The following is a 22,644-nucleotide window of genomic DNA, read 5'->3' as shown; positions in this document are numbered from 1 at the left end:
CAAATATACTAACAGTAGTTAATAACTAACAAGAAACTAAATAAATAAACTCTAAAATAAGAAAATAAGAAAATCGAAATTAAAAATAAAAATTAATCGCCCCTAACCTTCCTGCACCCACCTTTATAACCAAAAAAAAAAAAAAAAATTATAAATACACCAAGCCTCAAAGAAAAAGAAAAAAAAAGAAAACAATAACAACAACAATTGGCCGAAACATCGTGAAAACAACAACTAGAAGATGAGGATAATTGTCCAAATAATTAATCTCTCCTGATGATAATTGGACGCACTGAGATAGAAAGCGCTTGAAAAGAATATGGTTGAACAACAATGTTTGCGCACCATTCTATACATAACGCCAGCTGAAATAAAAATGACCGCTTGATAAATGGAAAAGATATCCAGAAAAATTGGAAAACAGAATAACTCTGTCGTATTCAATCAGACATGCTTTTTTTTTTTTTTTTACATGGGGTTCACCACTTATCAAGGCCCGAAGGCCACTCAGGGATAAGTGTTATTGCGTGTACAGTAATCAATAAGATAGTATTGTAGTAATCATTAGTATTGGGTGGTTAGATAGAGTGTCTTACTTAAGGGGGCGGTTTGTCAGGAGTTTGTTTATGTTGGACTTGAAGACATCCAAGTTGTAGTCAGGTGGGAAGCAGGCAAGCGGCAGAGAGTTCCACTGGCGTGCAGTTCTAAGAAAGAAGCTTTGCTCATGGAATCTACGTTTTGATTTAGGCACAGATAAAGAGTGGTAAAAATTATTGACAGTAGTTTCAGCCAGACGGGTGTTTCTCGTGGAGGGGGGGACGAGGGATTGGAGCACAGACGAGCACCTGCCATGGAAATAATGATAAAACAAAGACAGGCTCGCAACGTCTCTTCTGTGGGAGAGAGGTTGCAGGGAAGAGAAAAGGGCATCCCCCACTAAACCACGAAGTCTATTTTGTACTCTGTCAAGGCAAGATAGGCTATTTTAGCAGCTCCTGCCCAGATGTGGCAGCAGTATTCCATCCTTGGACGTACTTGGCTTTTATACACGTAGAGAATTGCATCAGTAGTGAGATATCTTCTGGAGCGGTAGAAGGATCCCACCATTTTCCCAGCGTCTCTGGCAACAGATTTGATGTACGTGTTCCATTTCAGATCAGGAGTAAAGGTCAAACCCAGAAGCTTGTCAAAACATGGAGCCTCCCCAAGACGAGAGCCATCCATTTCAATTGATGCCAGATGGGGATCAGAGCGTTGATGATGTAAAGATAGAAGCTTGGTTTTGGATGAATTAAAAGTGACCAGCCACCTCTTCCCCCATTGTACCACGTGCTCAAGATCAGAGGAGAGAGAATTAGAGAGAACTTTGTCATTTACGGCCTTTGATGTGTTGCCATAGATGGTTGTGTCATCAGCATAGATGTCAACGAATGATTTAAGTATGTGCTTTGGTAGATCATTGATGTAGATCAGATTATATATTTCTGTATAAGATTCACTTCCAAACTAATTAACTGATCATTATGAATTTCAGAGCACAGTGACTAGACATAGGGGTCATAATGTAGGGTATATTTAGTTTTAGTTTATGCAAATGGAGCAAAGTGAAGATGGCAGCACTTTGCGAAAATTTAGATACCACCAGTTTTTTGTGAAATTTTAACAATAGATATTAAGCATCAGTTAATAAATATTCACCATATTTCAGTTTTTTTGGAGTATTTTAATGAATTTTTAGGAGTTATTACATGGACCAACCTTCTATTTGAAAATTCAAATATTTCAGATTTGCATTAAATTTGACCCATATTCATTAGACACTAATTCAGTAAGATTTCTTAAATTTCAATTTCTTCTTAAGGCAACCTTCTTAAATTTTAAACATCTACAATCAGAATCATGTTATAAATTTTGATCAGAATTGAAACAAGTATTCTAGACATAAGATTTAGTAGTATTATATCTTGATTTTAATCTTCGTCAGAGGTGCAAAACTGTTTTCTAAAGGGGAATTAGCTTTTTTATTAGATGTTATAACAAAAACTGGTTTACTTACGGTCAGCATGATTTCATCCATTAGTTTATCACAATCAACTTTATGTCCATCTTCCATGCTTTTATTTTCATTATTTTTTGTTGTCGTCTCACTTTTGGTATCACCCTTTAACTTTCGATTAATAGTTTCCGCCAAAACTTCAGCCAGGCTTGTTTCAGTGATAACTTTCTCAACAAAAGTCTTTAAAAATAAAACAAAAATTCAAATTTAACTTAAAAAAAAAAATAATGTACAAAGAGTTGCAATATTTTTTGCATAATCATGGTTTTTCGTCTTGACATAAGAGGAGGACAATTGCTGATTCTCTCTGGATTTACAATTTGAAGCTTTGCTAACTGGATTGATACTGCTAATTTTTGATTGGGACATTTACAATTAAAAATAAAAATTAATCGCCCCTAACCTTCGTTTCTGTAATAGAGTTATTACTTTTGCCATTTCTTTTTCAATGATTTTTCTATTATAAGTTTTCCACTCAAGACTAAGCTTCATATTCTATATTTGAATTTCACAAAAAATTATTATTAAACTAGACCGCATATAATATTCTTTTTATATATCATTAAATATATAATTTTTTAACATCAATAATCATTTGTTAATCATGTTTTTACATGGATTACAAATCCAAATTATTTTAAAAAGTCAGAATACATTGTGATTTTATAGTCTCTTCTAACATCACAAAATCACAGTATATTATAATTAGCACTGTGACAACGGAATATTCTTTTCATTCTTTTGACTCTCAAGTATATATCCAACACAGTAAGATACAGTCAATCAACTGAGAACCACATCAGTCTATATAAAAACATATAAAATATTAACGGATATGTACTCAAGAGTCAAAACAATGAAAAGAATATTCTGTTGTCACAGCCCTAATTATAATGTCATAATAACCCTCTCTCTCTCGTCTTTTTTTACTAATTTCACCATTGTTGTTATTACTTTACTGTTATTTTTTGTTTCAACTAATACTAATAATATTATGAGAACTATTAAAGATATCATTTTTACTGTTCAACACATTTGTTTCAGTTCCTAATTATTTATTATACATATTGAAATCTATGTGTCTTTTCTTTGCCGGTTGAAATGAACACTAATTGGTTGCTAAAAATTTTTTAAATAAAAAATACAACATTCTTCTTCCATAAACGGTGAAAATAATTCACATGAACTCTTTCGAACATTTTTGCCAGACATGAACACTGTCCAAAACACAAATTTGCAGTTTTTTTCAACGCCTTTCATTTTTATTCCGATACTTTTTCATGAACAAGAGCGGAAGACCCCTTGAAATAGAAAAAAATAAAATATTAAATACAAAAAGTATACCATTTTCATGCTTCAAAAAATCCTCATAAGCTTGAAATCACTATATATATGTATATATATATATATATATATATATATATATATATATATATATATGAGAAAAAGAGAGAGAGAGAGAGAGAGAATAAGTTAAGATAAAGCATAAAGCTACATAGGAACTTTATTACATTATAAATTCAATAAGAGTTACAGAAGGAGGAATAAGGGAGAACCCTCTTTAGGCTATCGCATTTTGAAGCTGAATGCTTCTCGTCAGAAGAAGAGACAAAGCTGGCATTATAGATAAAAAGATAACACCAACTTTGAAAACATTTAAATTAGAAATGGAAACATTTTTTAGATTAGAATTGGAAAAATTTCTATTATATATATATATACTAGGAAGTCATCACTTATCAAGACCCAAAGCTCATTCAAGGATAAGGGTTAATGAGTGTCAGTTGGTTGGTGAGGCAGCAGTATGATGGTTAGTAATGGTGGAAATTGGGTCAAATTTGATTAAGAGGATGGTTCAATAAGAATTTGTTTATATTGGACTTAAAAACAACCATGTTATAGTTAGCTGGGAAGCATGCTCATAGTAACTTGTTCCACAGATGGGAAGCTCTAAGAGAATAATCTTGCTCGAGGAACTTTCATTTAATTTTAAGCACAGATAGAGAATAAGGGATATTTTTTGACAATGGTTGTAGCTAGATGAGTGTTTGTTGTGAATGTTCTACAGTGGGGAGGGTAGGGGGGGGCATAGATTGAAATTCAATCAAACAGCTGCCATTAAGAGCAAAAAGATTTCATTATCTGACATTGTCAAACATGAAATCAACAAAATAATTTCAATAAGAAATAAAGTTTTACTCACCGGAATTTGATCTTTTAAATGACTACCGTCTTGGCTGCTCCCACTTTCATGACGCACTTGAGAAGGTCCAGGCACCGTAATATCAAAAAAACGTTTCTCTGGAGGATAACTGAAAAGTTAAAAAGAATTAACTTTGAAACCAAGTCTTCTAAATGGGAGATAATTAGTGGTGGCAAGGGGTGTAACATATTTTCACAGCCTACAAGACCAAATCAAAAAATTTAACAAATAAGGGAAAAGACACAAATGACTACAGAAAATTTAGGATACACAAAATATAAATATAGAGTATTTTGCAATCAATAACTATTATTGAAAATTAAAATATTAAATCGGTTATTACGTTAAATATTAAATTAATCAAATAACCCATATAATTTTCTTTAGGAGCCCTTCATGCAAGACTTTGTCAAAGGCTTTGGATATATCCAGGGCTACAGCTCTGGCTTTCCCTGCCTTATCCAATATATATGCAGTTAGAGATGACCGTTAAAATATCTGAAGTAGAACAGTATTGCCTAAATCCATACTGTTGGTCAGAGAAAAAATTAGCTTTTGCAAGGTGGAGGACTAGTGTTTGATTGATCAATGATTTAATTTTAGTAAAAAGTAGGAGGAGACTGATGAGCTGATAATTGAGCATGGACATGAAAAGAGATGATTTTTAGATTATCAAGTGTGGCTTCAGTCGGGATAGAGAAGTTTAGGAGGGAGTTGTTTGCTGCGTCTAAGGTGGAGTTAGAGGCAAATCGCCGGACAAGCAGTTCAGCCTTCTCAGTTGCTGTGCAAGCAATCTCCTGGTTGTTGGATAGTGAAAGAATTACTGATTGTCCTTTATTTACTACATCATTATATATTTTCCAAAAATCAGGGATCCTTATCTTCTGCGATTCTATGCATTTTCTGGTTATTTTGGCATGCCTTCTTTTGGCTGTGGCTATTTCACTCTTACAATGATTTCTAACATCTATATATTTTTGCATATTTGTACTTGACTTATAATAAACGAACAGGCATAATGAATACTGCCTTTGTGCAATGATAACTGCCCTAGTAGAAATGAACCATTGGGGAGAATGAAACTTGCTATAATACTTCCATGTGGGAACATAACATATGCGGCTAGGGATTTTTATCCTAGTCACCCCAAATCAACAGATTAGACCATTCCTGTAATAATTCATTCCCTGTTGATTTTACGGTGGGAGTTTAGTTCTGTGCAGTTCTAGGAGGTCCACCGTTCAAGGCTTTACCTTCTCTCATTGAGAGGGGTTAGTTTATTGGTAATCATCTGAGGTGCACTCACCGTAGAATATGGACAGGGCTGCCCAGGCAATTTTTGCAGGTCAGAATGCCCTTCCTTTGGGGCATTGACTTCTTAATCCCACTTTCTGACCCTGGTGTCTAAGTTCTTGTAGTGAGAGAGAACTAAATATCCTTTTATGTGGGAAAAAGTTAAAAGTCTGCAAAAACATAAACATGCTTCAATGCTTGTTTTCTACCATTTGATTGTCTCAATGACACAGCAGGAAGAGAAAAGATATTAGTCCATCAAGCATCTCTGATAAATTCGCTCATGGTTTCTTAATCAGCTTTTTTGTGGTACCTTGTCACTTGAATATCAGCTACTCAACTTGGAGTTGAGATTTAAGCCTGATGTCTACTGATATCGCAAGGTGGTCATTGTTTCTGAGTGAACTCTATGGGCTTTTCTCACGCAGTCCTCGGGTACTGTGATTAGAAATCGGTGTAGAAATAAAGCTTACTGATCTTCACGATCTGGGAGGTGGGTCGGGAACATGACTGTCTGGCTAACAGTACAGAACACATTAGATTGGGGACTCTTTTTTGGACCCTGTCTAAGAGTGGTAGATGAACCAGCCAAGATGTAGCAGCAATACTCTATACATGGGTGAATTGCGGCTTTGTAAAGATATAGCATATATAAAGATTTTTTGTTATAGTAATTTCTTTCATCTAATCTGTGCATAATCCTATTGACACATCAGTTCCCTTTACATGACTGAAGTTAACCTACATTTAGCATGGTTAATATTAAATGAGTGACTATTTGAGGATACTAAATGCTGTATGTGTGCATGTGGGGGTTGACACTTTCCAAATTAATGTTTGAAGATGAGAGACCATGTCATTTGATAACCTCAAATCAGCAGTTTCTTTTTAGATTATCTTTGCAAAATAGGCGTTTTTAGTTTTAAATTTCTTTAAATTTTAAACTATTTTCAGTGCTTGTGCAGAATAGTGGATTTAAAAACAAATGCATTTTAGGTGAAAGCATTATTACATACTTAAATGTCATGTCGAAATTAGTATAAATTCCAAAAATTAGGAAAAATGATCCAGTAGAAAAATAATTAAGAATAAAAACTTTGCAAAAATGAGTAAATAGTAGTTGTGTATTTATCCCTATTAACATGGTATCTTTAAAAGATAAATATTTATAGCTCTAGTATTGCACTATTGATCTATCTAAATGATAACTTCGTTATTTATTCATATGTAATCACTGCTCCAAGTAGTTAACTTACATATAAACATATTAGCTTTATATATATATATATATATATATATATATATATATATATATATATATATATAGTAATTTATAAAATATATATGGCGATTAAGCTACACTGAATATTCTGCGTTTCATCCAACTATAGGATTCGTCAGGCTTATGCGTATAAGCCTGACGAATCCTATAGTTGGATGAAACGCAGAATATTCAGTGTAGCTTAATCGCCATATATATTTTATAAATTACTAACTAGCTCTACCTACGTATTGAGCACTTTTGAAGTAAATACTTAAAGTTTACGTATAAATCTATACTTTCGTATAGTAAATTTATGTGAATAAATGAAATAGTTATATATATATATATAATTTAATTTGTTTATTGTAGATAATTTTAGTTTTGTAAATTATGTCTTAAGAACTTTCGATTGGCTAATGAATCTAATTAAATTTAAAGCTGCTTTTTTTATAAATATTTTAGAAATATTATCTACTAGAGTTTTGTTTGACTTCTTATTTATAATTAGAAACTAAATAAGAAGTTTTGGAAATTTGGCTCTAACCTTTCTCAAAATCAAATATGGCAGCATAAGAAGGCTTCCCTCGGTGTGCAATGAATTCAATTATTTTTTTCCTTGGGAGGGTGCCTATAAACACTACAATAAATTTTTTTTTTATATATTTATGTTTTTGCAAACTTTAATATTTCCATTTCCTTTTATCTCCATTTTTTCTTTTGATCCTTTTTCATTCCATATAAAAAAAATTTCCTACTGTTTTTTTAAGGAACATACATTTGTCCATGAGAAGTTGTTTAGTGGGCTTTTGTTATTCAATGAAACACATGTAAGATATACTTCATAAAAAATGAATAAAAAATTATGGGTGAATTAAATACATGTTCTGGTTTTGGAATGATAACACTATATATATATATATATATATATATATAAAATAAAAATAGAAAAATAAACATGGTATATATGCAATAGAATTTTGTGTGTGATGACATCATGCAACACTCCTCTTTTATTTAATTTAAAAATTTTAATAAAATAAACTAATTATAATAATAAAAAATAAAAACAAACAAAAAACCCCAAAACTGTTACCGTTTTCTTTTAGACTTAGAATTATCTGACTCTGACTGTTTCCCTGGGGTAACACATTCAGAAAACAATGAGTTTTTCTCTCTTGTGGGAGTATTCAGCGATTCAGATTGGCTGTACTCCTTGGAAGGTGTTCTGTACTGACATTGCAAGTTCTTCAGAGGAGTTTTGTAGACAGTGGAGAAATTCTTGTAATGGGGAGGAGAAGGGGAAAAAGACAATGAAGCTACGGCTGCGGCTGTCTCAGCATCGGTTGATGGATTCTTTTCTTGTGATGCGACTGAATGTTCTTCAGAAGCAGCTTTCGTGTGATAAGGAAGTGTGTTTGCACTTGATGAAATTTCTACATTTGGTCTTGACGGGAGAGTAACCTGCGCCCCCATACTATTTGATGATATTGTTTTGGTAGAGGTTGCAATATTTTGTGATGCGATAGATAGAGATGGATTATTTACAGGTGAGAAATCCGACTGTGTCCCAATGGATTGATAAACTAGCTGAGATTTGGTTGTCAGTTGTGGCTTGCATTCAGAGTCTGTTAGTTGCGGTTTGCATTTAGAGTCTGAAGCTTGTAATGGTAATGGAACAGATGCATCATGTTGCGGTACAGCTGTTGTTACTTCAACTGCAGCTGCAGAAGTTTCGGTAATCACAGGTAAAGATGGCAATTGTGTATTTAGCTTGGAGTCGTGGGTGACTGGATTTTCAGGGTCAGACTGCTTGGTAGAATCCTCTGAAGTCGTAATGGGAATCGGATTGTCAGTACTTTCTAATTCAATACAATTGGGTATTTGATGTGAAGGAGATGTAGCAGGAATTGAGTCTGTCATATGACAAGTGGGACTTTCAGCTAAAAGATAAAAAAGAAGCAGACAGAAATAAATATTTTAACAAATTGATAAAAAATAGGACAGTATATTGTATTTATCTAAAAAATGCAATAATCATGATATGAAATTTAAAAAAATGTGAATCAAATACATTTAAGGCACACCACAATGAGCAACAACCATAAGAATAGATCTTGTTATAACACTACTTTTTTTAGTTTTGATTTCCAGCTTAATAACTTATGATGATTTAAAGATTTTCATTGGGAAAAGTCCAATATTGAAGCAAATACTTTAATACTTTTTCAATAGAATCCAATATTTTTTAAAATACTTTTTAACATTTGTTTGTTTTGTTTGTTTATACATTTTGCTAAATTAAGGTTTTGGAAATAAAATGGGAGGTGGCAGTCATTAAGTGGTTAACGACACGGACTGACAATGTGGGTGTTTAAGTTTGAATCCTATTTGTTTCACAAGCTTACTTTCACTTAGGATGTTGGCAACTTTCATGTGGTCCCTCCTTTAAGTATACAATGTCTTTCTAGAAAGAATTCTGACTAGAAAAATATTGAGGAAACTAATGTCAACAATAGAAACTTTGGATTTATATGATATGATGATGATGTAAATAAAATTATGTACTTTTTATTTTTTATAAATTTTCAAAGATTAAGATAGAATAAAATAGAATATGGGGAGCATCAATGTGGGAACAAGGAGAGAGTGTGGCAATATTTCTTGTTTAGAATGAACAAAAGTAAATAAAAAAAAACATGAATGTTTATAATGTTTATTTATATGCCTGGATGTAGCATTTATATCACCTGATATTCAGCTAAGTTTATCTGGTAGGCATGTAACTATGTCAAAATGAAGCTTCTGCATATACCTAACAATTCATTGTTCTTAGAAAAGGACAAAAATAGGGTCCAGGAGTTCCAAATTTTGTTTTAAAACTGATTTCTTTTTTACTTTTGACTTGTGCTTTTATTGCTTACTAGCGGAGGTGCTCGGCGTTTGTAGGTGTGTGTGTTGGGAGGAGCGGGGGGGGGGGGGGGTGATCAAAAAATAAAAACCCTGGTGTTTGGAGGTGTAAAAGAAAAAAAAAAAATTTTGGTAGGAAGGTAGGCTCGAACCCGAAACATTGACGCGAAGATGGAAAAAAAAAGGAGAAAAAAACGTGACATCTAACCCGCTCAGCCACGAGGGGAGAAGAAGTGAAAACTGTTTTAATTTAAGGCTTATAAAGTTGACAGGTGCGTGAACTAAATGATAATGAGGTCAAACATATTCGGCAGTTAAGTTTTGCTGCAAGGCAGTTTTTCTTTCCTCAACTTTGGCTGTTTGTTTACTCAAGATAAAAAATGGGGGTGTCCGTTTGAAAAGCAATTGTCTGATATGACGGTTTTTGCCGCATTGATCAAAACCGATTTGCTTTGTGGACATCCTGCCACGAATGCCAGAGAATTGATGGTGCAGATTCAGTTTTGCTTTTTTATACTGAAAAGTGAAACGAAAATGCGGCAATCAAAAAAAAATCTCGAAAATAGCGCATAAAAATTGGGCAAATTAAAGATAGACGCAACCTCCATTCGTAACTCATAGATATTATGATTTAGACAGTATATAAAAAGTTTTCAGAAGGAGTTTCCTGACCGAGCATGCCCCCTAAAAAGCCTTTGCCGGACATACACAAAAAGTGCACACACACATTTTACCTTTTATATATATAGATGATGAATTAAAGACTTTTATACTGGAAAAATCCAATATTGTAGTAAATACTAAAAGATAAATAAAAACAAAAAGTCAGACAAATTAAATATAAACAAACTGATAAAAAAATAAGAGTGAATATTTGAATTTCTCTGGAAAATGCAATAATCATGATCTGAAATTAAAAGATAGATTTGAAGGACTCTAGAATAACTAACAACCAAAAGAACACATTTTCTATTTAAATCTTAAATTTTTTAATATCTATTCATTTTGTTTGGTTTGGTTGATTTGTAGTTGAAACTTGGTTTTGGTTTTGCAGAACATGATGGAGTCTTGCAAAAGGAAAAGAAAGAAAAAACAACAATATCAATATTTGGTGCATTTTAGGTGAAGAAGCTGATATCTTCAGGCAACCTGATCTGGTAGTACCAGGGACACAGACTGAAGTTTATTTATATCAAGTATGATTCGAGTGCAGAAGTAGTTGTGAGTTTAAGATAACATTTTCTTTTTGAAGGGTGGCAAGGGTCAACCCCTATAATGAAATGGGACTAAATGAGAACACACGATGAAAATACACATTCTAAACAAAATAATCAACAATTTATCACCTGCAGTTATTTCTTCATCAGGACAATTGGTTTTATCCGGACTTCTATTCTGCTCTTTCCTTTTATCTGGAGTTCCACTTTGCGTTATTCTTGTGCTTTCTGCAGGAATTGGTGCTGGTGCTTCGGTCACCTTTGAAGAGACTTCCTCATTGTCTGGTAATGTGTTTGCTGGAACAACTGGTACTTGATGAATATCCTGCATTTCGAGGTTCACGTTCGGATCATTTGTACAATTGTTTTGAACAGGATTACTTTTCAGATCTTTACTCTATGCCCATCCACCAAAAAAATAAAAATAAATAAATATTAGCCACTGCAAAAGACTGTCAGTTCATGACTCTTTAACAGTATCTGGAGGTAACATATTTATCCATCAGATTTTAAATCACACAAAGAAAGATACAAATTTTAAAATCTGGTTATGAACAGTCCTAACAAGCAAAAATGTCTTTGAAAGCATGTTTAAGACGCAAATAGTTTTATTAAAAATAATTAGATTTTTTTTCTTATTAATTTTGGGTAGTAAAATGTCCATCATCAGAGAAAATATGTTTTGAAAATTTAAGTTTACCTTTCTTTATTTTTTTCAAAATTAGTAAAGTTCTATTTCTAATTACAAAAAAAAAAAAAAAGAAAAGAAAAGTGAAACTTTAAATTTATTTTAAACATTTTCTTTCATGGTTGATATTTTACCATCCAAAATTAATAAGAAAAAAAAGTTCAGATAAAAATAAGAAAAAAAATCTAATGATTTTTTTAATAAAATGTACTTTCAAAAATGTAGTTTCAAAAACATTTAGTCTGTTTTTTGTTTTTTTCAAAATTACAGATTTATTGAAGATGTTTCCAAAGAGTTTATACTCATTTATTAATTAAAAAAAAAAAGTATGGTGCTTGCCCAGAACTCCACCCTCCATGATAAAACAAAAATAAAGAAAAATCTGTATGATATGTAGAAAAATAATGGATGTGATAACAAAATGAAAAAAGGAAATATTATAAGATAAAAAATATACACCATGGGATTATAGACATTGGACACGTACACCATGGAATTATAGACATCGGACACGTACACCATGGAATTATAGACATCGGACACGTACACCATGGGATTATAGACATTGGACACATACACCATGGGATTATAGACATCAGACACATACACCATGGGATTATAGACATTGGACACACACACTATGGGATTATAGACATCGGACACATACATCATGGGATTATAGACATCAGACACATACATCATGGGATTATAGACATCAGACATATACAGCATGGGATTATAGACATCGGACACATACATCATGGGATTATAGACATCGGACACATACACCATGGGATTATAGACATCAGACACATACATCATGGGATTATAGACATCAGACACATACACCATGGGATTATAGACATCAGACACATACAGCATGGGATTATAGACATCCGAAACATACATCATGGGATTATAGACATCGGACACATACAGCATGGGATTATAGACATCAGACACATACACCATGGGATTATAGACATCAGACACATACACCATGGGATTATAGACATCAGACACATACATCATGGGATTATAGACATCAGAAACATACATCATGGGATTATAGACATCGGACACATACAGCATGGGATTATAGACATCAGACACATACAGCATGGGATTATAGACATCAGAAACATACATCATGGGATTATAGACATCGGACACATACAGCATGGGATTATAGACATCAGACACATACACCATGGGATTATAGACATCAGACACATACAGCATGGGATTATAGACATCAGAAACATACATCATGGGATTATAGACATCAGAAACATACATCATGGGATTATAGACATCGAACACATACAGCATGGGATTATAGACATCAGAAACATACATCATGGGATTATAGACATCGGACACATACAGCATGGGATTATAGACATCAGACACATACACCATGGGATTATAGACATCAGACATATACTCCATAGAATGATTGGAAATATACACCATGGAATTTGAGTAGATTTAACAAAATGGTTAAAATTATCAAAAAAAAAATTACCGTATTTTCAATTTTCTTCATATTTTGTACCAATTGTTTTGAAGTGAGTATTTTTCCCTGTTTTAATAACATCTCTCCAATATTTTCAGGAAGAACTTTCACGTTTCTATCAGGGAATTTCCGACTAGTTCTTATTTTGGAAACATTAAACTTGCTTGAGTTGGACTGAAACATTTTATACTTCAGCTTGTCAAGGCAGGAATCAAACTCCCGCCATAACACATCAGTTGAAGCCATCAAATTGTAACGTTCCAGGGCTGAAAGAAAGAAAAAAATTAAAAGTATGTCAAAGGAGGTTAAACAACTGAAGATATTATACAGAATATACAATTAAAGCATATTTATCTAATATTTTAAAGTTAGTAGGGTTTTCCAGTATTGCCCAGGGCAAAAAGTAACATATTTCTATCAAAATTTCTGTCATTTTACTTCTCTCTATCCTTTTCTCTTTTCCCTTCTCTCTCTCTCTTGCCAACCCCTCCTTCTCCCCTGTCCAAGCCCACAAACACTCAAACAACAATCCTTTATATAACAAGTAGCCCCATTGCAGCCAGTAAGTACAGTGTATTTACACAATCAATATTTACGAAACTAAAGTTAGCAATTACTTATTTTTTTCGTTAGTTCTCCTGTAGGAGATGTCTCCTTGAACTACTTTAACAAAAAAATATTGTATTTTCAACCAATATTAACAAAAAAAAATATGAGATACATGGGTAAAAGTATTATTTTATTTAATTTAATGACCGGTGGTCTAAACTGACACACCCTGGTCAAATCAGAGAAAGTCCAATTTTTTTTTTTTTTTTGTAATCAGACAGAGAAAATGGAAGTAATTAGTTTTAAAGAGTAAAAAAAAAAATTCTTGTATTTTTTGCAACCAATATTAATGAAAAAAAGTATGAGATACATGGGTAAAAGTATTATTTTACTTAATGACCGGTGGTCTAAACTGATCACCCTGGGCAAATCAGAGAAAGTCCACTTTTTTTTTTTGTAATCAGACGGAGAAAATGGAAGTATTTATTTTTTTAAAGTAAACAAAAAAAATCTTATATTTTTTCAACCAATATTAGTGAAAATAAATATGAGATACATGGGTAAAAATATTATTTTATTTAATGACCGGTGGTCTAAACTGACCACCCTGGTCAAATCAGAGAAAGTCCCTTTTTTGTTTTTTTTAATCAGACGGAGAAAATGGAAGTAATTTTTTTTTTAAATAAAAAAAAAAATCTTGTATTTTTCAACCAATACTACTTGTTGACTGCTGCTGCTACTCCCACCTCTCACCACCACTTTGCCTAACAACTGCTGATGCTACTCTCACCAATTTAACTCCTATTACCACTACTACTTTGCATTTCTTTGCATTTATTTTGCATTTCCAGACACCAAACATGGATATAAATACCACTAAAACATCTGCTAGGTCATAAGCTTCATTTTGGTACCTAAATTGCCTGAGTGGGTTGCCTGTAGGCTGACTTAAACCGCGTCATACACACACACCCACAGACAGTACAGAAATTTATAATAGGATAAATTCCTTGTAGAATTAGTCAGTATTTTCTTTCCAAATTAGTACAAAATAACATCGCCCCTCCATCCCTGATGAAACCCGGCCAAACTGAGCTTCAGAGAATGAATATTTTTTTTCTGAATTTTAGATATTATTCATCCTGGGCTACATTGATAGAAACAATGATAAAGAAAATAACATTACTATTTTGTTTGCATGTTTACTTAAAGGAATAAAATCAAAGACATTTGGGTTTTGAAAGGAAAAAGAAATATCATTATTCCAACTTTGATCAAAATCCATTATGTGATTTGGATTCTAGAAAATGTCTACAATTTAAGACTTACAGATTCTTTAGAAGAAATTTAAATTCAGGAAATCTTGCTTAATTGGTATCTTGTCACTATGAATCAAATTTTAATGCAAATCTGAAATATTAGAATCTTCAAAGGAAAGTTGTGACCATCTCCCCTAAAAACCCTTTAAAATACTCCACAGAAATCAAAATTTAGAGAATAGTTATTAATTGATGTCTAATATCTATCGTTAAAATTCCTCAAAACTCAGAGGTATCTGAATTTTTACAAAGGGCTTTGCATGAAACTAAGTTTGGACCACATTTGTTCCACAACTGTGTTCCAAAATTAATAATCATTGGTTAATTTGTTTAGGAGTGAATCCTATACATAGAAAGATATAAACATCTACGCAAACCTAACTTTATATTGAAATTATATTTTTGAAAACCTTAACGATGCACATTTTAAAATAAAATAACTGATATTAATTCTTGATATATTTGCAATATTTTGAGAAAAATCTCTTCTTCAGAGAGAATTAAAAATTATTGATGGAGTCATCTTTTGCGTTTTCTTTTTGCTCCACATCTGTTGTTATTGGAGTTCTGGTTCTGAGTGTGTGTCTTGAAGTCAGCGTTTAAGCATTCACAATTCTTAATTCTCTTTGATGAAGAGATTTTTCTCCATATAAACTCAATTCTCACCCTGCGTCTTCATGAAACCAAAGTTGTCAAGAATATCAACCAAACTGAGTCCCATGATATTCGTTGGATAGTCCAGACCCATGCTCTTTAATTTCCTGAACTCCGCAAGATAATCGCACTCAAGTAGGAAACGGTTGGATGTTTGGTGAAAACCTTGTGATATTAAATAACCTGAAAAATCAAATTGACATTTTTGAAAATTATAACATTTTTTTTTGTATGTGAAACGCTCTATAATGAACTATAACAGTGTTTTGCTTGTAGCGCAAACACACAGACACAAAATAAGTCACTTAAGTGTAGCACACAAAAAAACAATGTCAATCTGGTATTTTGACATAGTGACATGGCATTTTCTTTTGACCTTTTATTTCTCTTTCTATTCACTTCTATTTCTTTCCTTTCTCTTCCTCTTTTTCGCCTTGGCATCATAGTGAACGCACGCAACTCACATTCGCACCATAAATGTACACAATCGAAGAGCAAATTTTCAGACTGTATTCGATGTAAGATGACTTAATTCGCCAAAAACAATATTGATCTGTCATGAACGAAAATTGAATGAAATGTCTACAACAAAATTAACAAACTTATCAGAACTTTGCCTGTTCACACGCATTTATACACAATGAACATTTCAGTTTTTGTATGCTCATACATGTACACCTACACACGCACACTCACATTGTTTCTACATTGTTGGTAAATAAATGTATTCTTTGTGTATATTGTAACTCAGTATTTCGCTGTCTCATCTTGAGGGCAGAGTCGAAGAATACGCTTTATATCCTCTACAAATCAAATAAAATAGAAAAATTATAAATCAAGTTTCGCTTTCAAGACCGAATTTACAGAAGGTGGAAGTTAAGTTTAACCTGTTATGATCTGGTTGAACTAATTTGTCCAATCGTAAATAAATGAATATAACAGTATAAATAAAATGAGAATTGATTCAAACACATTTTGTATGTACTAGTTCAGTATCTGAGTGGATGCCAGATACCTTCAGATTACAACTGTCCATTGCTTACATTCAGTATGCCGCCATCTGTCTCAGAGAGTGAAGGATTTTGTTTGTTGTCATTAACACAATTTTTTCAAGCACTATGGATAATAATCAAGGTAAGGTTATGAAATGCAAAAATTATCAGTGGTAGTTTAACTATTGAACTTCATAATGAAAGATTGTTATAGTGAAAAAGTCTTAAAATCATAGTATCATTACCCTTTAAACTAACTAAAGCTAACAATAAATATTCTTTAATCATCTACATCATAATTCAGGTCATAAAGTGTTAAATTAAATTTACACATTTATTTTATTATTTCATTTTTAATAAATTACATAGGTTTGTTATGTTTCTAAGTTTTTGAGTGGTAAACTGATAATTCATATTATTTGGATTTTTCAAACTACTATTATAAATACATATTAACAGGAGATAGTTTAAAAGAAACTCTCCACCAAAACAACTATCCAGAGTGAATGACATCAGCTCTAAGAAATTTAGATCAAACACCAAAGGATATCTAAGAAGAACTCACCACAGTTTGTATACCATACAGGAAGGGTTTGTAAGAAAAAAATTCAAAGAATATGTAATCCATGACATCAAGTGAAAATAACACTCAAGATGAGAACAGTAATCTGAATATTCCAAATAATACAAAGTGACATAGGATCACATATAAAAACAGGTAGATACTCACAGAAGTTCATTTGGAAGCGAACCTTGAAAGCAACAACAATCGAATGAAAACTTGAAAGCAGCAACAGTTGAAAGACTTGTACTTGCAGAAATATAGACATTGTATCTTGCAGAAATATAGACATTGTATTAATCTCTATGATTGCAGGTCTACAAAGGTGCGTCATGTCAAACTCAGGAATTTGTACAAAATTTTGAATGGAAACATTTAATCTATGTTGCATGTTTTGGTTCTGTCAGCCATAACTGGGTAGAAGTCTTAAGTCATTTGTAATTGTATTCTTAGTATTGCTTGTACTAAGGATGGAACCTTCCACCTCCAGAAGACTGTCACTTGATACTTAGCACTTTTATCTGTTTCACCACAGATCAAGATACACTTGAAGAAGATCAGAGGTTACATCAGCCGAAACGTTATGAGAATAACACGTAAGAGCAGTAATATAAGTAGTACAAGTAAATAATAATTTAACACGTTTTGCAGAAGAGGCAATTAACTATGTATTAATTTGAATTGTAATGTTAACTCTTTTTTTGCAAAAAAAAACTTACATGTTATATACAGCATGATCATGCTGACATAGAAGTTCTTGTTAGATCACCAAAGTTGAGCAACAATGAGCCTGACCAGCACCAGATGCATGACCATTTGAGAATACTCAGCACTGTATGTATTTAGGTAAGCTGGTATGTTTAGTACCTCAGGAGGCGAATACCCCTGCCTTGTACAGTTCTAGGCCACCCTTGGGCAAGATGTAGCACCTGTTAGTCTCTCTCTGATATTCTGGAGAATTACTATACGAGAGGTAGATAGAGTTCCTTAGCCATGGTGAAGGCAATATAACTGGTGGGGGGGGCTGTTGAAAAAAGGAACTCATTGGTCTTGTACAGCAATCTCCCAATGAGTGGTCACAAATAAAGCATCTGTTTCCAATTGGTCATAAGCCAGCATGGAAGTAGTAAGGCTCAGGAAACTGTCATGAGAATACTCATTCCAGTGAGCAATGTGGTTTACCCAGAGATAGTGAATCATAAAAAAAAACATAGTGAAGGCTGTTCGGATGGAAGGATTTGAGTGACACTTTAAAGCGGAAATCAATGAAATCATGTGACTTCTGGCTGAGGATTTTTCTGTCTCTTTTTGACTCACAATTAAAGCAAGTGGATGTGAAATGTGGTCGTTCCCTGAGTATCCCCAGTGAAGGTGGGAGCGGTTGCATATAATGTAGCGACTGTAATGAGACAAGCGATTTGCCTTATGTGTACTCCACTAGATTGTCACTCTGATTTTTTATGTGACTGTCTCTGTTTTAAGTAAACCCTTCTTATAAAATCACATCAGTCTCCGAGCTCTTTCTACCATGCTCACACCTGAGAGTATCCTATATCTCTACAAAGCCACCATTCGCCCTTGCATGGAGTATTGTATACACATCTGGGTTGATGCATCTGCCGCTAGTCTCTCGCTCTTAGACAGGAACCAAAAAACAGTCTCTAACCTATTGTCTTATCCTATCAACCAAACTTCAACCCCTGTCCCATCGACAAAATGCTGCATCCCTGTGCCTGTTTTACAAGTATTTTAATTGAATGTGCTCCAACAGACTTCAGGCACTTGTACGTCCTCAGCATAAATATTTCTGACTAACCCAACAAGCAATAAAATCCCACTGTAGAGATCCTTAGATGCCAGAAAGCCTTCTATTCTAGTTTCTTTCCCTGAACTGCTAGACTTTGGAGTTCCCTCCCAGGTCCCTACTTCTCTGACTGTACTGCCATGCAAAATTTTAAGCATAGTATGAACAAACATCTCGCTACCCAACTCTTTACATAGTATGCCTGTAGACTCTTACATCTAAGTGGAACTGTGCCTTGTTTGGAGTGAAATAACAGTAAAAAAAAATTAAACAATTTCATTTTTGTCTGTGCGTTTCATGCAAAAAGATTTTGTAATGACATTGGGGTTCAAGGGTTCATAGAGGTGAGTAAGACCTTTCTGAAATGGTCTTCTATGACATGTTCAACTGATCTCCATGCACCTAGCACTCTGTGATGTGTAAAATAGCCCATTTTGCAATGGTAGTTTGCAACAACCTCTCCATAGTGAATGACTGTCCATGCATGGCGAAGAGTCACACTCTACAAGAATTAACCTTTTTAATATGCAAGGGCATATGCAGGACCCAGCAGAGCTAGACGAATACATCTTGATGAACAATCCTGTTATTCCCATGGGTAGCAGTAGATCCTGTGATGTCCAAAGTGTGGTAGCGGGTCAGAGAACAGCATGATTGTGCGAATGATCAGTATCTTAACAACGAACAAGCACAATGCCCCAGTTAGTGGAAAACTATGGTGAAATGGTGTCTCGACAAAATACTCGTTCTGATGGAGGGGTTGGTGTTAGTGTAACATAGCGCGGATGTAAATGCATGTGAAATGATATCACTGGTAAAGAAAGAAAAGACTATAAAAAAGAAAAAAAAAAGGGCTATAAAAAGAGAAAGAGAACAATCAAGTGAGAGATATGGAGCACGGAACAAGATAACGTTTGAGATCCCATGAGAGACGTGGAGAACGTTCTAAGTTATGTGGGCGACATCACGGCTGTAACAATGAGAAAATAAATGTTGTTGCTATAATGAAAAAACAAATTGGAGTTATTTTCTATTTTTTTTGTCTTGATTTCCTTTGCGACTGAAAGTGCACATGTGCATTTATTCCCGGACAACATTACATTAGGGAGGGTATCCAGCTGTAAAATTTTTGCTTCAAGCAAAGCATGGCTGTTCAAAGTTTGCAAGGACTGAACTAAAGTGTAAACAGATGTCTAAGCATGCACCAAAAGACAAACCCGTGCAATTTATGAAAGCCTGTCTACACTGGACAGTCAGTGTCAGTCAATTATTATAAGAATATTGTGGAAATTCCATGTCTTCATTTATTTGCACAATTTACTGTTAATGATATTTTGTTTTGAAGTAAAAATAAAAATAAAATAAAAAGTTATACTTTACCGAGTACCAATCTTGCCACTTCCGAGGGTAAGAAAAACGGTTTCGTATCCATGGTGATAAGAAAAAATCATGTCATCATTACAACACATCTTTCGTTTAAGGATGACTGGATCGATGAATAATAATTGTTTATTCCTTTCTTCTTCTTTTTATTGGAATGATCACCATCATCATTCCTTTTCCCATTGAAAAAGAAAAAAATAAGTCATAAAAAGTATAGAATTTAGTTACTTCCTATTTCAGTCACAAAAATTATTTGACGTGAAATAGTTTCAGCATTGCTACAAACGCCTTATTTTTTACTTGGGCCATCATTTACTAAAAAGAGTAAGTTATATAGCAAGTTTATCATACATGTGAAACACTGAAATAAAAAAAAATACTCATTACCATTTTCATAAGTTTAGAAAAAAGCTAAAGCAGAAGGATAACTCAAGTTCATAATTTTCTAAAACAAGATTTTACTAGAATATTATTAACTTGATTTATCGTTCTTTCTTAGCTAGTCCTTTTCTGAATGTGTTTATAAAGATGGCAACCATATTTTCCCAGGTGAGTTTTGATTTAAGCATTTCGTGTGTATGATGAAGTTTAGTGCTTTTAGTGTTATTTTTGTTTATTGCTAAAATTTGATTTAAATAAAAATAAATTGTTTGAGTAATGCAGAAATCCACTTTATGCAAAATAATTTTGGTGAGTAAAATAGAAATTAGCCTTTTATTTTATATAACACAATTTTTAGATTTTAAAAGTTGAATATGAAATGTCTTACATTTTTTTCAAACAATCAAAAATATGAATTAAAAAAATAAAATTTCTTACAAAGCTAAAAAAAAATTGATTTACCTAAAAACATTTATTACTATTAATTATTGCATTATATCAATTATAGTAAAGTGGTTGACCATAGTGGAGGGCAACCAAAAGGCTCACTTTTCATTAGCTACTACAGAGAGATGTAGAAAAAGATGCCACTTCTTTCCCAGGATTATTTCACTTACCGTTGATCCTCATCTTATAATACTCAGTGTTTAGCAAGGAGGTGGGGGGGGCGCATTTTTATCTTTTGTATGGCATGATCAATGATTGAACCCCAGTTTAACAGCCTATTAGTGAACACTCTAACCATTATGTTAAATGCACCGGTCATAGAGTTCTTTGTGTATATAGCGTAAAATAAATAGGAAATGCTTTTCAGGGGAGGCTTTGAACTCCCCACATTTTGGCCCATTGCGCCAAACTTGCCCGGTTCTCATAGGGAGGCAAGCACAATAGGCACAGCCAAAACGGAAGGAGGGATTAACTATTTTTTGACAGAGTCTCTCTTTAAAAATCTTCCAAAAATCAAGTAATTATCCAATCAATACGAAATTTTCACCGATTATTAAGTGAAGAATGAACTTTTTAAATGGTGTACTTTTCTTTCATAATTAATATTATATATGTTTTTTTTTACCTACAACCTATTTGGTGTTACAAATATGCTTCAAATAATCAGCCAAAACTTGAGCAAAATATACTGTATTGTGGGAATGGTGAGAATTGTAGATAAAACAAACAAACAAACAAAAAAACAACAACTGTGCATGTATTAGATTTTAAGGTTGAAATCTAAATTTTGAATGTGTTTAATTTTTCATCCATTGTGTTTTGAAGTGTGAAATTCATTGAATATGTTAATAATAATTATTCTTTCAGATTAGCAAAAATAAATAAATAAATTACTGCACATTTTGCTAAAAATATGACAATTTCTTTCTGCAATTTGTCGTTACATGATATTTCCTCACCTATGGTAGACTATAAGACCTACAAACAGTTGTTTGTATTTACAAAAATACTTTTCCTGTGACTTGCGCTTGACTTTAAAGTGTGGGGAGACATGCATCTACCACACTCTCTCGTCCAGAAACACTTAGTCCTGATGGCAAGATATATATATATCGCTTATGAAAAAAAGAATTAAACCTGTAAAAACAAATGTTAAAAATACATGGAAATTTACAGGACTAACTGAACTTATTTAGTCCTATCAAGGGTACCGTAATTTTTTCTAAACTATAATTAAATTTTTTTTTTTTTTTTTTTTTTTTTAATTTTGCCACATGAAATCTATACAGTGAGATAAAATATGGAATTATTATGGTGCTTATGCCATAATATTTTTGCATATTCTTATAGCAAATCATCCTAAATCTTATTTAGACAAAAAAAAAAATTAATTGGTTCAAAAACTT

General features: G+C 32.9%; 2 protein-coding genes across 7 annotated transcripts in view; both read right to left on the bottom strand.

Annotated features, from left to right (window-relative positions):
* Window positions 1-22,644, bottom strand: part of LOC145303651 (uncharacterized) — a 637,407-nt gene that overhangs the window by 530,974 nt on the left and 83,789 nt on the right. The gene's annotated exons all lie outside the window — the stretch shown is intronic.
* Window positions 1-22,644, bottom strand: part of LOC145303647 (uncharacterized) — a 47,184-nt gene that overhangs the window by 19,791 nt on the left and 4,749 nt on the right. For both annotated transcript variants that reach the window (XM_080145204.1, XM_080145205.1), the window contains exons 2-8: window positions 20,408-20,583; window positions 15,682-15,852; window positions 13,157-13,413; window positions 11,070-11,337; window positions 7,910-8,756; window positions 4,260-4,368; window positions 2,057-2,236 (exon numbers count right to left, since the gene is read on the bottom strand). In XM_080145204.1, coding sequence (XP_080001330.1) covers window positions 2,057-2,236; window positions 4,260-4,368; window positions 7,910-8,756; window positions 11,070-11,337; window positions 13,157-13,413; window positions 15,682-15,852; window positions 20,408-20,459 — 1,884 coding nt within the window. In that variant the 5' untranslated portion in view covers window positions 20,460-20,583. The remainder of the gene's footprint in view (window positions 1-2,056; window positions 2,237-4,259; window positions 4,369-7,909; window positions 8,757-11,069; window positions 11,338-13,156; window positions 13,414-15,681; window positions 15,853-20,407; window positions 20,584-22,644) is intronic.

This window comes from Euprymna scolopes, chromosome 19 (assembly GCF_053919585.1).
Source record: "Euprymna scolopes isolate OS-2025 chromosome 19, ASM5391958v1, whole genome shotgun sequence".
Taxonomy (NCBI): Eukaryota; Metazoa; Mollusca; class Cephalopoda; order Sepiida; family Sepiolidae; genus Euprymna; species Euprymna scolopes.
The sequence above is the reverse complement of the archived record's forward strand: the minus strand, read 5'-3'. Positions and strand labels throughout refer to the sequence as shown.